Here is a 17,016-nt window from a genome sequence, read left to right on the forward strand (position 1 = left end):
TGGTCTCCAAACGGTTCCCATTTAACGAATTCCTAGGAAAGGTAAGAGATTGGAGCAGAGCTTATCGGGTTTATCTAGCTTCCTTCCTCCACTGCAAATACCCTGACCTCTTGTTGCAGTGAGCATGAACTTTTTGTTTTGCCTGTTCACTATCTGGCTGGAATTAAGAGTGGTTAGAATGGAATGCAAGTTTCTATGCCGGAGTAGAAAAAAAGTGTATGTATGCGTGCGTCTTGTATATACATACGTTTATGTCTATATATGTATACACACATACATTAAATACATTTATTATATAGTATAAAATATGTGTGTGTGGGTAATTTTCTTTACTGAAGCTATTCCCATTTATAATTTATTCTTGTTTTTGGCCTCTGAGGGCACCAAATTTCCAGCCTGTAACCTGTTTGTTGATGTCATATTTGCATGTAAACAGTGGCTTGTCTAGTCCCACAGAGTCTTGCATCAAAGTCAGAATTTCAGATGCTGGCATAACTCTGGCAAAAAATAAATAAATAAATAAATAAACTAAAGGAAATAATCTGATAAATCCTGCGTAGCTTTTGTCAAATCGAAGATTGGGATCAGATTAACTCACTGCGGAGTCTAGATGGAACCTTAGAGAAGATTATTTTTCGGTCGTGACCCGGGTTGAAACAGGGATGGAGGACAGATTGAATTCAACAGGATGAGAGCTGAAGACTTTGGCCAAGCTGAGTTTTTTTTTTTTCCCCCCCTTTCTTTTTTTCCACAAGCTGAAGACTCCTTTATTCCTTTCATTAGGTCTGCGGTGTCTTCCTAGCTGACCTAGAACAGCCGCTCTTTCAGTGTCTTCATATTTGGTGGTGGGGGGGCTGGGTGGTGACTTTTGGTTGTTGTATGATTACTGAATTCACATTTAAACCATCTTTATGGTGGAGATAGTCTGGGGGGAGGAACCATTAATAATGCAGTCATTCTCCTTTTTTATAGGCCTGAGGAAATTCCCTAAAACACACACTTGTGCGAAACTTTTATAGCACATGAAATATGAGAGTGTGCTGATTCATCTTACTTCACTGAAACTCATTGCCTCACTGCATACATGTCAACTGCATGGAAACCAAGATACTTTGGATAGCTGGTTGTAAATACCTGCATCAGCAGAGTGGGTGGATGGTGTGGCGGGGGGGGGGATTGTAGAATCTGCTCAGATTGGCACGCAGTGAATACATTCGTAAGCGCTTTGCATTAGAGGGATTTTTTTTTTTTAATGTTGACAAGAAGGTGTTTGTGTCTCTTAGCAACAACTGGAAGAGGAAGCGGCAAAGCCGGTGGAGCCAGAAAAGCCCGTGTCCCCTCCTCCAGTGGAGCACAAGCACCGCAGCATCGTGCAGATCATCTACGATGAGAACCGGGTGGGTAGCGCCAGCGCCCCTACCCCTGATGTAACGCACCCACACCCACCCAGGAAACAACACAGAACTAGCCAGACTTTCAGACCTCAACAGCAGAACCCAGCCGTTAAACCTTTGGTGACCCCCGGGGGGTGGGAAACAATGGAGCCAGTAACACATGCCACAGAACAACACACTGACATACGTAATTCTGCCTGTGATCATTTTATGAACATTTCCATTATACTTCACTATGGCTTTCCATACGTCCTTTTTGTATAGCTAGTCTGTATCGCTAGTTTAATGGACCTATTGAAGTTACTGCATTGAAGTGTGTCATTAACACAGTGCCACCTACTATTCAAATCATTGACGCTGTTCTCCAGGTTGGTCACCCTGAACGCCGAACCAGATAGGTCAAACGTGTATGAATGTTGTCAGTGTGTTTGTGTGTGTTATGTCTTAGACCCGCAGTATGTCTGAATGTCTGCGGGTCACGGTGACATTGTCTGCGAGCGTCAGCGTGGGTGCTTGTGTTCTTCATGCATGGACAGCTTCACTGTTTTGAAACGCCTCGAGTGGCATGTTTGAAGTCGCAGTCAGAGAGAGAGAGAGAGAGAGAGAGAGAGAGAGAGAGAGAGAGAGAGAGAGAGAGAGAGAGAGAGAGAGAGAGAGAGAGAGAGAGAGAGAGAGGGAAGGAGAGAAAGAGAGTGTATGTGAGAGAGAGTGAGTGAGTCTGCTTTTGTATGTGTTCCAAGAGGGAGGGAGCCCGGAGGTTACTGCAGTTCAGCTCTCTGTATGAGCTCTGGCAGGATGTCACTCAGGCAGAGCTTCCTGCTTGGGTTGCACTTAACCCCTTTAGCAGGAAAACGCTGCCAGTGTTCGACGTGTACTGGTGCCCCTCCGTGACTTTGATCAGCGGCCGGTCATTGGCGGCGACCCGGACTTCCGACCGTCACTAGAATTATTGGCACATTATAAAGCAGATCTTCATTACTCTCGTTGTAGAATAAAGCCAGTATATATTGCATATGGGATTCATTATTGCATTTTAATTCCCGTTCTGTTTTTTTTCCTGAAGCGTGAAAGGTTTTTAATTGGATTGACCATTATACAGTTGAGCAAGTCTATGCTACATGTTTTTTTTCTTATATATATGTATATGTTGAGGATTATGAGTATTTTTGTTTTCCTTTGAAGTTCTGCAGTAAGTATGTTTTTGTGCTCCGAGAGCCGTCTGTCGTCCCTCTGCACAATTTGCATACAGGAGTACATCTCGCATTGCCACCTTAAATGTTCCAAAAGTCAAAGCAATTTGGAAGAGTTCCCATTTATTCAAAACAGGCAGAGTGATGCAGGTTCCAGAGCTGGGATTATGCTGTGTATGTCACGCAGACGTACACAAAATCGACTGGGCTTTAGTCAGCCTCCAGCACATATCAGTGCGCAGATGGGAGTAATCCAGTAACCCTCCTCTGTGAGGCATGTATGGCTTCTCAAAGGCAGCCACTTCCTCCTGAAGCGCAGTTGTTGTCTGTTACTCCCTCCCCGTGTGGTGGAGTAACGGTTCGGAAAGGTTTGCTGGGTCTCGCTCGGCTGGGCTGGCTGGGAGACCTACTGCACCGTGCCTGGGAAAGAGTCCCTTTTTATTCTCGGAGGTCAGCTGGCCAGGGAGACATTTTGGCCTGAGAAGCCTGGAAAATGTTTTCCACTCATCTTAATTTGAGACAAAAACAAACCTGTGTGCATGCTGAGAAAATATCAGACGCTATCAAGCGCTTATAGAACCATTTTTAAAAGCAACGGAGAAAGGGGGGGGGGGGGGGGGGGAGATTGGCAAGTAAATGTTTGCAAATCCTTCATGAGTGAATCTGGCAAAAGCCAGAGAGGAAACATGGCAGTTCATAGCAAGCAGCACACCGCAGGGTTGTTTTTATGTGTATGAGAGGAAAAAAGCACTTGCACTGTGAAAAACATTTGGTCCAGTCTAAATGTAGTTTGTTTTTATGTAATGAATTTCCAACTCATATTTCTCTTTATTTTCAGAAAAAGGCAGAGGAAGCCCATAAGATATTTGAAGGACTTGGGCCAAAAGTTGAACTGGTAGGTGGTTGTCATCATGTCTTGACCTGTTGCAAGGGGCTACAAAGAGTTAGCTAGATCTTTGACATTACCATGCTTATACCAGTGATTTGCAGGAGTCATTTCCAGGCCAGTAAAGTTTCTTGCCAGTAATGAGTTCTATTTTTCTCCTTTCAGCCACTTTATAATCAGCCATCAGATACAAAAGTTTACCACGACAACATTAAAACGTGAGTATTGGCTGTTTTTCTTTTAAGGGGTCTAGTCACTAATATAAACCTGTTCTCTCAGCACCCTGTGTTTAAGGTATACATTGCCGTGTGTGGATTTGAATGAAATCAAAGGCATGTGGTTGTCGTATTGTCTTTGGCCTGTAGATGCTCTCTGTTCTTGTAGCTAAACTACATACGTGGTGATCTGCGTGAAAGCGGGTCCGTTAAAGGATAGAGACTGGTGGATGGCTAAACAGGAGATGCTAGTCTGCAGCGCCGGCTGTCCTATGAAAATCTTGTAACATTACTTGCCGTCTCGAGTGGAGGATGTGTGCTCATCAGGTCGGACCTTCTCTTAAGAGGGCATCCAGCGAATTTGCAGGCGTTAACACTGAATATATAAGTGAATTTTCTGTATGCCTCACGAAGTGGGTGTGGTATCACATTTAACTTCTTGTGTATACATGAATCATTATTCTTTCTTTTATTTTTTAAACAAGCCAATCATTGTTACTAGCATGTAGCAAGAAAACTTGTGTAGCATCAGTCACAGAATATGGGGCAGTGTGGACATAGTGCTTCTACATATAATTTATAATGTTTTAGTATAGTGTTCCCTTGCAGAATAACAGCCTTTCACATTTGCTGTTTGAATTCTTGCCTAATTTATCACTTGGTGTGAAAGGAGGCGTGAGAAATTAGTTTGGTTTCACATATTTAAACTGCTATCTGTTTGCTGCCCTTGAGAAGCATGACATAACTTCAGTGTTGAACTGCAGCTCCCAACACATGAAAACAGCCCTCAGAACTGCACACTTTTTAACAATTTACTCACCAGAGCAGTTCATTTTGTTGATAACTGAGACTGCCAAACCCTAAAAAGTGTAGGAATTGTAGCCAGAATCATATTTGATATGTGTTCTACTCCATGCATCAGGGTTAGCATGATGCTGCTAGGTCATGCCATAATTCTGTGTAGCCAATGTAAAACTGAAGCTAGATCAGTAGCGCTTCATTCCAAAATGTATCTTTTAATTCATTACTGACTACTAAAACCTTGCAGTGTAGCCTGTACAGAATTGAATGCCACCAATTTGCTTGGGTCTCTTCATGTATCCCAGTAACTAGATTTTAAGCACAAACTTACGCACATTTGAATGTAGAGGGTATTTTTTGAATGCCTGTTAATATCGGCTCCACTGAGGGCACGCTTCCTGTTGTTGTTTTTCTCTGCGACCCTGAAAAACTGCAGATAAACTGTTGTTTTGCCTCTGCGTGAGGGGTTTGAAGTGGGGAAAGTATGGACCGATTGGCAAGCTAATGGGGTTAAAGGCTGGTGCAGGGTTCTTATCTCTTCATACCATGAGAACCACACTCTAGTTTTTTTTTTTTTATCAGCGGCTCTGCACTGTGAGAATTCATTGAGCAGCCCGAGAAGGGAAGTCAGTACAAGTTCAGCAAATAAGACACCTTGTAACTGGATTCACATGCTCTCTTTTGTGATCTGACCTGCTGCTGGGGATCAGCATTATCACACTGAGAGCATCATTTCCACCGTTAAAAACCAAAGCAAGGCAACAAGGAAAACCAGAAAATATTACATTTTTAAGTTTTATTATATGGAGAAGATTCCTTTATACGGTCTATTTCTAACATTAAATCTCTTATCAGAAAGCTGTAAGGGGCTGTTCAAGGTCTTTGGCAGTGATAAATCCAAAGGCTAAAGAAACCTGTCTGCAAGCATTCAGTGATTCTGCCTTTTTAGAAAATGAAGAGCAGCAAAATGTTAAATTTGGTCTTAGAAAGTGATGGGTTGTGGGGTGGGGTCAAGGCTGAGATTTCAAAATACCTCATTTTAAGTCTGACTTTGGGATTTGAATGAGAGGGGGTTTTTAAGGAGCAGGTATTGGGTCTTAAGTTGTTAAATAAATAGGAGTACTATTTATTCATCACATTTTAAGCATATCAGGCATAACTCTTGAATATGTGTTGATCTAAATAAATTATACTGCTGTTTCTGTTTTTTTTTAATCATTTTCTGAGATGTGATGGTGATTGAAGTCTATTTGCTCTTTTGTTTTAGAACTAAAACAAGGAAATTTGCACGAGTAATTATCATGAAGTCAGAATGTAGCCCTCATTGTGTTTGGTTTTACATGATCAGATGTTAGTTTTTATGTTTTAATGCCGTGTACACCAGCTGGTTTACTGTTCAGCAGAAACACAGCTTGCATTTGTAAGCAACACTCAGGAGTGATGCTTAATTAACACCAACAAATGTGTAAGAGCCGTTTTTTGAGATCGTGTAGAATTAAGAGGAAAGCTGTGAATGCTAGTGAATTGCAGCTTCCTGTAGTCAGTGATGCCTCATCCACTTGTAGAACTGTGGTGTATGAGGCCTATCTGTTTCATACAATTCAGACCAATGGATACCTAATGACCTTCGCCAAAGGCAGTAAAGGATGACCATTTTAATTAATGATGTTTTCTGTAGATACTCAGTCATTAGTGTATGTGTTTAGTTCTTCAGTCATTACAGATGTTGGTTAAAATTATACCGATAATTAATTAACAAGTCACGGTAATCACAGAGGTATTTATCTGCCAGGTTCAGTTCCATTTCAATTGGACTTGATTTCTGGAGTTGCATAAGGTGTTGACAGAGAGAAGAGCCAATTCAGTTTCAGCTCACTCAGGGAATTCAAAGAATGAACTAAATGGAAAATTACCATTTTTTCTCTGAAGGCTTTTCATTTAACAAACTGAATTTCAATTCATTTAGACAATGTGCAATTATACTCAAGTTTGTAATGCTTTATTTCCACATGGCAAATATTATAGAGCTATGTGTCTAATAGATGTTACAGGCTCTCACTGCATATGATCTGACTGTTTTTGGGTGTGGGTTTTTATTTTCATTTTCACGAACGAATACTAATTCATTCCCCAGTTATTTGTTTCCAAGCTGGAATGGGTTGTGTTTGTCCCTTTCCAGCTGAAGCAGACACGCAGTTAATTTTGCTTCCAATTCTTATGTTTTCAAACTAAACACAGGCCTGAAGTCCCCACTTTCCGTTAGTTCTGGTCTGCAGCCGGGCTCAGGAGCTACAGGGGAAAAATGAGTGAGGACACTGTGACCTTTTTCAGCAACAATTAAGTTATTGTAACAACAGTGTCCATGGCTACTCTATTTTGTCAGACCATCGCTTGCTCCTGCCTTTTTCCTCATGCAATATCTCAAATGGTCAGGTGCTGGAAAGTGTGTCGATATCATTTATGTTTCTGATATTTGCCCTTATATGGGATAGACATTATGCGTTGTTATATCATAGGGTTTTCTCAACATGTCTGTTGCGGACATGTTGAAATATTTTCCTCTCAACGGGATGAGTGAAACCTTGGTATTTATCAGTTCAGTTCTCGGTGATGCATACAGCTTCAATAGATCCTTCCCGTATGTAATTTGGTTATTCCTTTGAGCCAAGTTTTGAAGTGTGGTCGAGTGAATGGTTTAAATTCTTTTTTGGGAACAGCCATTCCAAACATTACGGCCAATACTGTTCCAAACATTACAGCAAGTTGTTCCTCATAGATTTGCTCAGCAGGGTTTCTGAGCATTCCAAGTATGGCAGTGTCAGGCTCGGGCAGGGAATTCCCCAGGCATGTACATCTGAATACTTAATGAAACATATCCGAGCCATTTCTGCAAAGCTTTGGGCATGCCCGGGGAAGATGGGATGTAACAAAAACAAGAAAGGGGGACATTTTATAAAGTTTTGTTTTGGCACAGTGGCTCTGGTGCATGACCCCTTTTTTTTTTTTTTTTTGGATAAATTGATTTCTGGCATTTATGGAGCAAATTGGAGCTCTTTCCAATCCCCCTCCACAGACCTGCTCTGTAGGCTGTGTGCTCAACCTCAGTGTGCTCCTCACTGATGTGCATTTGAGTCAAGTCATTGAATTGCATAGGAAACGAGTCTGTAAGCTGAGACAGTTGCTTCAGGTGCAGCCGTGGAGAACCAAGCGAGCCTTCCCAGCTAGGTCCAGTCTCCTTGAAGCTTGGCTCAGCTCGGCTCGGCACAGCACGCCTCCATGAGTAGGAAAGAGATGTAAGAAGTCTTGGAGCTTTGGCCCCTTTTGCTTTGAGCTTTGAAAGAATGCTGAGCAAACCCCTTAAGTTTTTCAGTGATCTGTTAAACTCTCTTGAAGACAGAAGTAAAATGTGATGCGGATATCTTGACTACAAGGACTGTTCGTATCCTCTGCAAATGTGCGTAACCGTGATCTACGTGTATTTCAAAAGTGGAGTGAATATAGAAGTGTGATAATGATGTTGATGTATGGAGCTTATGCAGGGCTGATATTTTATTTATTGAATATCTTATGAGCTGTCATTGCTTCATGAAGGAGAAATGAATGTCCTCAATCATTAGTGAATGAAGCACATTTTGATGATTTTCATGAATTCTATTTCAGCAATCAAGTGATGAGAAAGAAGCTAATTCTGTTTTTCAAGAGGAGAAACCATGCTCGCAAACAAAGGGTAAGTATATCTATATGTTACCGAAGGTTTGTTAATGCATTGGAGTTTTTAAGAAGTCAGCTTGTGGGTACCCTTTGAACATAGTACAGGCACTCTAATGCAAATACACAAATGTGCGCACACACACCCCCCAGTGTGAGGCTGCTGTCCCATTACTGAGAACCTGTTAATATGAAACACTGGCTTTTGACCAAGTCACAGAGTGTAATCCAGCTAAATAATGAGCCACAGTGCTGCAGAAAAGATATTGCTACTGCTCACAAGTTCATTTTTAACACAGGGGTGTACCAGAAAGATTGACTGTTTTGCTGTTCAGAAGTTGCGTGTCGTCAGCTTGATGTTGTTTTTCCAAGAGAACGGATGGGCCGTAATTAAGCGAGACCAGAGCAATCAGACGGTTGAAGCTAAGGGAGCCAGCGCGGGGAGGCGTGCCGCTAGATCCATACGCCGGTCTGGTGAACACACCACACCAGCAGGGTGCATCCTCATTCCGGGCGTGCCTTGAGGTTCCCTCGCTCTCGTAGCTGTGCTCCTTTAGCCAGTCCAGTGGTCGCTGGCAGCGGGGTGTCGGAAGTTTGGCCTGGGGGGTGGCGGGCGCCTGCAGGGGACGCGCGCTCCGCTCGACGTGGTGAAAATCGCAGCGGAGGGGTTCCAAAAATCCCCGAGCACAGAGTGTACTTTGCCGTCTGTGCACAGCTTGTTTTCTGTGCACCGTAAACCCTCGTCTAAAAATATTACAACCCGCCACATGTGGTAGCGTTTTCAGCTTTATTTCAGCATGCTATAGTTTAGAAACGGGTGAATGCAACCTTTCATTGGCTGCGTCCAGAGACAGACAGACCTTTGGACTTGCACAATGGCGGGGTGAGTGTGGCCACCTGCCAAGAGGAAGGTGAATTGTTCAGCTCTGTCTCGCTGTAAAGTGGAAACAAGGCGGTATTGTCCTCCCTGCAGGGACACCGAGGTGTTTAACTCTTGCGCCACTCTTACAGATATTTTTAAATAAAAAAGTGCCGTCTCTTTCTATAACTGGGCAACTTTCACCAAAGATGGCAGTCACATGGCATAGTTAATCCTGCACAAACACAGTCCTTGAAGATGTGTACATTTAAGGCTGCATTAAGTATTCTGGGGGCTCCTTTTGCACACCATGAGTAATCTTGTGGCATAATCATGTTGAAACAAAAGGTAAAAAATATGTATATTTGATCATTTCCAGAAGCGTCTAATTAGTGAGGTAGCCTTAATTCTTTCTCTGACACCAAGTCCAGGCATTTTCTCTAGGGACAGTGTGACCTCTTGTCGTTAAATGCTGTTTTTTTTTTTTTTTTTTGGGTCTCTTTCACTGTTGTCTGAGGAGAGGAATGCTCAATGAGGGGGCTGGGAAACTGTGCGCCTGGGTTTATATTTGTAATCTGGGGATGATGTATGGGAGTGTGTGTGTACGTTTGTGTGTGTGTTTGGGGGGTGGGGGGGGGGGGGGTATAGCAGGGCAGTTTGGATGTGCGGCGACACACACACAGTAATGGGCGGAGTTGCTGGCCTTTGATCAGGAGCAGAAGATCTGCCAGCGCTACGACCAGCTGATGGAGGCCTGGGAGAAGAAGGTGGAGCGCATGGAGAACAACCCGCGGCGCAAGGCCAAGGAGAGCCGCACTCGGGAGTACTACGAGAGGCAATTCCCCGAAATCCGCAAGCAGCGCGAGCAGCAGGAGCGCTTCCAGAGGTAAGCTGGGCCTCTCAGACCAGCAGAGGGGAAAAAAAAAGAGAGAGCAGAACAGAAGTTCACAAACGGAAAGCAGTTTCATCCTGAAAGACATCATGCTGTGTCTTAAATTATACACACCACGATTCACATTTCTTGTGCTGCATTCCTAGGCAACAGAATGTGAACTGTATGTGCTTTATTTCAGTCAGCAAAGGTATAAAACCAAGGGTGTAACAGTGGCAGGTGTGTTTATTGTATGATTGAAATGAATGTTGTTTAGTTAACAACTTAACTGGGTTGAAAAGAAAAGCAGCATCTGCTATGAATGAGGAATGCTGTCCCCCCTCCCCCAGCACAGTACTCACTGTGAAAATAAAGCCGACCTGCACATTTGATCATGCCCCCCGTGCGATGTGTTGGTGTGGCAAATGATCTCAGCTTTAGGTGGCATTTAACTGTGGAAACTCCAGTCTGAAAGCCGAGGCCGAGACATGTGCAGGTCAGCCAGTCAGACAGCGGGATTCTCCAAACACCATGGAGAGGGTCAGAGTCCATACCCAGAATATTCCTGGTATTGCGACACAGGGGTTTCCTCGAAGTCCCAAATTGGGCTGCAGACGGGGCTGTGTTTAGAAACCGCCAGACAGCACAGTGAGGGGTAGCTGTTGAATTGTGTGTGACTTCTGTTTCCTCCTTTGAGGTGTGTTGGGTGTGCAGCTGTCCTGAACACTTTTCTAGACTTTTGCATTTGGCTGTCTTTTCATCAGTGCTCAAATATTTGGCCTTTTTTCTACTTCTGTAATTACCGTTGCATTATGAATGTTTTTTTTTTTTTTTGTAACATTTGAAAGGGTACATATAAAACATCACAAGAACTTTTTAAAAATATATATATATTTTATTGATTTACTGCTTTATTTTTTTGCATTTCCCCCATTTTTCACCTAGTTTTTGTAACTGCAAACTGTACATTAGGCTTGTCCCACCATAACAGCCGTGCACTCACATGGGAGCATGAAGCTAGGCTAATGATCCTCTGATACATACACGTGCCAGTTGTCATTGTTTCACACAAGTCCTAGAGTGCATCAGGACACAGGTGCTGACTGGAGGATAGTCTCCCTGTCATCTGAAGTGTCATCTGAAAAAGAAAGCACAGAAGCAAAGAAGTTTGTGTGGAGGAGGAGGAAAAATTCTAAGCAGCACCAAATCATTAGTCAACACAGGCTCGATAAGCATAAATATAGCCTTGACTTTGTTCTACACCATTTACTCTGTGATTAATGACTTTCTAACTCGTCGATGAAAATATGTAGACCACGGAAGTAGCTATGTTTGTTACCCTCCAAACTATTGTTCAAAGACTTTGGAAAATCGGTATAAATTGGAACCTTCTGATTATCCTGTTTAAAAAAAGTAGGCGAAGGAGGAGAATGCTCTAAATTCGGCTTTGTGCAGGAAGAACAAATTTGGCTGACCTACCGTTTCCCCTGCTCCATGTAAAATTGCTCAGGAAGGCACAATTATTAAAACATGATGTGTTGTGGTGTTTTTCAGGGTAAGGGTGATGGCCAGGCCACTACCGATCCATGGAGGGTCATGCAATTCGATGGCAAAAACCTTGCACTCATATTAAACGATCTGGTGACGCAACACAGGGTCATTCTAATTTCCAGTTCAGTATTCAGCGCAGTTGGGGTTGAGTGCAGCTGCTGATGTCTCACTGAGTTTAGTTGTGTGCGTGAGCATAATGCGGTACCATGAGCCCTTCTCACTTGAATATTTCATGCTGTCACATCAAGATATTTATTTTCTGCCAAAGTGGATTAAACGTAATCAGAGGTTAGGAACTAATGCACAGGCATAGCTGCCAAGTTAGCTTCAAAGGGTGTTTCAGGTCAGGTTGAAAATGAAATTATAGGGAAGGCTTTGTTTTTATTTTCTGCAGGCCTTAGATAACCCCGGGACAAAGGGGCAGAGAGTCTCTTTCTTGTTGGCTAATCTTTTGAAAGCTTAACCCTCATTTTGAGAGTGGGTTCTCTCGTTTATGAAAGCGCGCCTGTAGATTTGAGTGGTAATTCACTTTAAATTGTCAGGCTTGAACCTGCAATTCACTGTCTGGGGGGGGGGCCCTTTTTCACATCGCTTTCTTTCTATTTCCAAGGGTTGGCCAGCGGGGAACGGGCCTCTCAGCTACCATTGCGAGGAGCGAGCACGAGATTTCCGAAATTATAGATGGCCTCTCCGAACAGGAGGTGAGTGTTTCTTTCACTTTCACGGTTTTGTATAGATAGGCATGTTTGGCCTCTTCGGGGGTTATATAATGTCATTTAACCATAAATTGCGGTACAGTGTCATATTTGCAGTTTTGTGGCTAATCATTACAATGACATATCACCGAGCAGTGATACTGTGGGCAAATTCAGTCAACCACAACCTTTTTCCCCTCCTCCTTACATTACCTAGCTGCCTCGCTTTAACCCAGTAGCTAATTTTACCAGCTGTGCAGTGCAAAAAAGACTGACTAAATCTGGAGCAGTATTATAGCTTGCTAACTATATCATGTAACTTGAGCTGAAGTAATTTTGCAACAGGAATAAACATGGCTCCCCCCAGCTGCATTAGTTTGTGTTTCTACTTCCATCATCATCTCATGATGAGTTGTGCAGTGATGGTGCACCATAATGCGTATGTATTTTTTGGTTTGTTGCATTTCCTAGAAGCTGGCCACAGTTTGGTAAATCTTAGCAAGAGACTAATGAGAGATAACAAGACAGAAAAGCATCAGCCAATGAACTGATGTATATCCTCCCATTTAGGTACACTTATGACTTATGTTATTAGGGTTCTGATTAACCCTTTGTAGACATGTCCTTTTTCACAGCCACACCATATATGTACAAATAACTCTCTTTCATGAAAGCTGGAGTCCACTCCCTGCCGTGAAAGTAGAATGTCACAACAAAAAATCTTGAATGGACTCACTCACAGCTGCCTCTGCATCAAATCATATATATATATATATTTTTTTTTTTTGCCTAGAGTTGGTCTGAGGTTGAATACCATTTTACAAGCATTCCTCGTGCTAAGGAAGAGGTTGGAGAAGATGTCTTTAAAGTTCATTAATGCTTGAAAAAAATTGTGACCCCCATCCACCCCTCAGAACAACGAGAAGCAGATGCGTCAGCTCTCAGTCATTCCTCCCATGATGTATGACTCGGAGCAGCGGCGGGTGAAGTTCATCAACATGAACGGCCTAATGGACGACCCCATGAAGGTCTACAAGGCCCGGCAGTTCATGAACGTGTGGACCGAGCATGAGAAGGAGATCTTCAAGGAGAAGTGAGTGTCATCATGGGGAGAACAGTTTTGGCCACGTCTGACAGCGGTTTATCTCGAGGGTGTTGGGACTTTGAGGTTAGCTTACCCGTGATGTCTGGTGAAATTTATGGTGAATTGTATCAAAGCAGAAGTTTGGGATCCACCTTAAGTGAGAAGTTTCATTTGTAATAATGGAATTTGTTATGCAAATATGTTTAAAAAATTGACAGCATAAAATCATGGTGAAACAGGCTTCATTCCCCATCCAAATTGTACGGAGGCAGAAAGCCGTCTCCACAAAAGACCTAGATTGTGAAGAGTCCTTGGAGGAGTTTGGTTGATCTGTGAACAGACATAATGTACTTGGAAATGCTCATTGGCAGAATGCATTCTTCTGCATTTAAGTTCCCCACTATTTTACTTCCCCTGAGAAAATGTATTTTCTCAGTTTACTTTCTTTCTAACAGCAGTGCAGAAAGAAGTGTCTTAATCTTAAATAGTTGCACATCTGAGTGAAGTCCAGCATGATGTCAGTTAGCATCTTAAAAACTGAGTTTTGCTTTTGCCTTTTGCTATATTCAGGCCAATGTTTTTTATAGTGACTGGAGAACAGTGAAAAATATTGTCCTAGTGCTCAGCACATGCACACACACATGCATGCATACTCATGCACACCCCTGTGCTTGCCTACCACCTGGTAGCATAGTACTCTCTTCTCCTGTGATACTGGTCATGACGTTCATGTGTGGAAATATGAATTTGCAGATTCCTGTACTCACTATGTAGCGAAGGGCGAGAGCAGTCACCCCACTCGGCCTTGAACCCGGGTCTAGGGGGTACCAACCATGCAACTTGGCTCTTTGGCATCGCAGTCAAAGTTGCATGTTTGGTACCCTGTAGATCTGGGTTTGAGGCCGCGTGGGGTGACTGCTCTTGCCCTTCGCTACAAATGGTGTTAGAAGTGGGATGGCTTGCCGCGAGGCCATCGGAGGCGTGCCCAGTGTGTGAGCCGTATGAGGGACCCCCAGGTTCGGTTGACCCCGGTGTGTGAGGGACCCCAGAGATGGGTGAAGCACCAGTGAGTGGGGCATCCTGGGATGGGAGAAGTATGGCAGGAGAATGCGCGAGGGACGCCATGGTGTGTGAAGCGCATGGGCGCGCTTCCTGAAGGGGAGGGCAGTGTGACGGAGTGCCATCACTACGGTTGAGTATGCGCTCTGACTGCCATACCAACGAGCCTGGCTCTTTGGCGTCGCGGTCAAAGTCGCATGTTTGGTACCCTGTAGACCTGGGTTCGAGGCCGGGTGGGGTGACTGCTCTCGCCCTTCGCTACACACTAGTTTTGTCAGCTCCAAAAGTCTTTCCACCAGCAATTGGTCATTAGGTCACACAGGTTCATTACATTAACAGGATGTTTAGCAATGCTGTAGCAATGTGTAAGTGTGCTGCTAACAAAAACTCACTTTAAACTTGTGTGAATATGACGGTCACTGTGTTCCTATTTTTGTTTATTCCATTAATCATTAAAATTAAATTAATTAATTAAATATGGCTTGAGTCATACTAAATATTTTTTGTAAAAATTAATATTTTCCAGAATAGTTGAAATGCCCAGCTGATACAGTTTTGAATGTGGAAAAACAATACAATGCGTGTATGCAGCAGCAGCCTGGAACAGGGTCTCCTGTGCATGCTGGAAACAAGATGGATGTCAGTGCTTTAGAAATGGATGCTCCTCATCCACCTCCTCACCATGTATTCCCTCCACGCGAGAGTATTCATTCCACGCACCTGATCCACGATTCCTTTGCTGAATTTCTGTTTTCTTGCACACAGGTTTGTGCAGCATCCGAAAAACTTTGGCCTCATCGCCTCATATTTAGAAAGAAAGGTAAGTCCAAGTCTACTCTACTGCTTCTGAATGCATGGGGGGGGGGGCTTTGCTCATAAATTGTTTAGTCAATATTTAGAACAATGAAATGGCAGCTCAAAAGCACAGAGACTGCAGGTGAGTTCAGTCTTTTCTCTTGGCTGTTTTAAAGACTAATTATAACTGGAGAGAACAGAGAGAATTGTGTCTCTCCCCAGCCGCAAGAGACAAGCTTGTAAATTCAGATCAGTCTCTAAACCTTTATGGCCTACTTGTGAATTGACTGAGGCAATGTTGAGGTTTTAAAAAGCTTTACAAGGTGTCAGTTAAGGCTGGGCGATATAGCCGTCGCAATATATCGCATAGCTATTTTTAGTGCAATAACGGCTATCCCCGGTATGTGGCGTTAGGTTTCTTCCCGTATTTTTTTCCCCTTTAGTCATACCTGATGTGGGAGCACACCTCCAAAGTTCAGTGAAATGCTTCTGGGACAGAAAAATATCACTTGTATCTACATGTTGGTTAACTTACCTGTTAGCTTTGAAGAACACACAGCATATGTTTTCGGTCTTTATCTTTGTAGCCGTACATTTCTCTCTACCACATGGAAGCAGCATAGTGCTGTTGCTGTGATAGCAACACTGAATAGATGCGAGTGGCATTTTTTCCCCTCAGGAGCATTTCACTTGGCCTCGGAAAACTGGAGGTGTGCTCCCGCATCAGGTATGACTAAAGGGAGAAAATACGGGAAGAAACCTAACGCCACATACTAGGGATAGTGGTTATTGCGCTAAAAATAGCTATGCAATATAACGCAAGTTTTTTCAGTCATTGGTTTGATCATCTGTAATGCCTCCTCTCTCCCCGCAGTGCGTCTCTGACTGTGTCCTGTACTACTACTTGACAAAGAAGAATCAAAACTATAAGACTCTTGTGAGACGCTATGGCAGACGGAGGGGAAGAAACCAGGTGAGTGTACGTTGCCTGGGTCCGCAGGAAGAGAACTATTATTATAAGAGATTTGACCTCCTTGACCAAGATGAAATCCTGCAGTATTCTGACTACAATGCTTTTCCTTCTTGGCATGGATTAGTGTTATATGGTATGTACAAAGAAATTAATTTAGCTTTGTTTTACAGCCTTCAAATACTGTGCACATTTAAAACAATGCCTATAAATGTCAAAAATCTGTAGATTTACAGAGTAAGGTCCGTCTCATTCTGCGGCTTACCAAATGTCTGTATAATTACACACGTGACAAAACACGGTCAGATGTGCTTGTGGCCGTGCAAAGCATTTTGTCCATTTTATCTTAATTTTTACTTGGAGTTTTACTTAAGAGTTTTACAAGTTCAGAAATTACCTAAATTAATTAAAATAAAAAAAAAGATAGTATTAAAAAGCGTGACATTTGCTTGCTCTTTGATCTGTCAGTGAAAGCGCAGGACAAATGAATGAATCCAGGCTGCAGTCGTTAATGACAAATTGCTTTCACTTGCATGCATACTTAAATAATTTCTTCTTTCATGAAATTTAGAATTCATTTCCATCTGCAAATAAGCATACATTTTGGAATGGTTATGGGGGGAAACTATTGTTCGTTTAAAGAAAAAAAAAAAAAAGACTATTATTGCCCTTTACATCACATTGGTCTTCTGTGCTGATGGGATTTTTCTGATGCCACATTAATGTGCCGCCGTCCTGCAGGCAGAACACTGTTACAGTCTTGAAGGGCCCTCTAGTGTACAAAGCAATCTTGGTTGATTCTTGTTAGAGAAGCCTCGGCTCTCAGCATACGAGGGCTCTATGGAGAGGAGAGTGGGTTACAGTAGGGAGTGGAGTCGCGGCTTTCTGTGTAAATAAGAAACAGACCGGAGCGGAGACTGATTTATGGACAACTGGAA

The 17,016-nt window shown here is 43.0% G+C and overlaps 1 protein-coding gene across 7 annotated transcripts in view; it reads left to right on the forward strand.

Moving 5' to 3' along the window:
• The window catches only part of ncor1 (nuclear receptor corepressor 1), a 76,749-nt gene that overhangs the window by 16,448 nt on the left and 43,285 nt on the right, over window positions 1-17,016 (forward strand). For all 7 annotated transcript variants that reach the window (XM_036525526.1, XM_036525525.1, XM_036525528.1 and 4 more), the window contains exons 6-14: window positions 1,284-1,397; window positions 3,423-3,479; window positions 3,636-3,688; window positions 8,147-8,213; window positions 9,767-9,939; window positions 12,086-12,176; window positions 13,085-13,263; window positions 15,079-15,133; window positions 15,983-16,081. In XM_036525526.1, the coding sequence (XP_036381419.1) occupies window positions 1,284-1,397; window positions 3,423-3,479; window positions 3,636-3,688; window positions 8,147-8,213; window positions 9,767-9,939; window positions 12,086-12,176; window positions 13,085-13,263; window positions 15,079-15,133; window positions 15,983-16,081 (888 nt within the window). The remainder of the gene's footprint in view (window positions 1-1,283; window positions 1,398-3,422; window positions 3,480-3,635; window positions 3,689-8,146; window positions 8,214-9,766; window positions 9,940-12,085; window positions 12,177-13,084; window positions 13,264-15,078; window positions 15,134-15,982; window positions 16,082-17,016) is intronic.

Source organism: Megalops cyprinoides, chromosome 3 (assembly GCF_013368585.1).
Source record: "Megalops cyprinoides isolate fMegCyp1 chromosome 3, fMegCyp1.pri, whole genome shotgun sequence".
Classification (NCBI taxonomy): Eukaryota; Metazoa; Chordata; class Actinopteri; order Elopiformes; family Megalopidae; genus Megalops; species Megalops cyprinoides.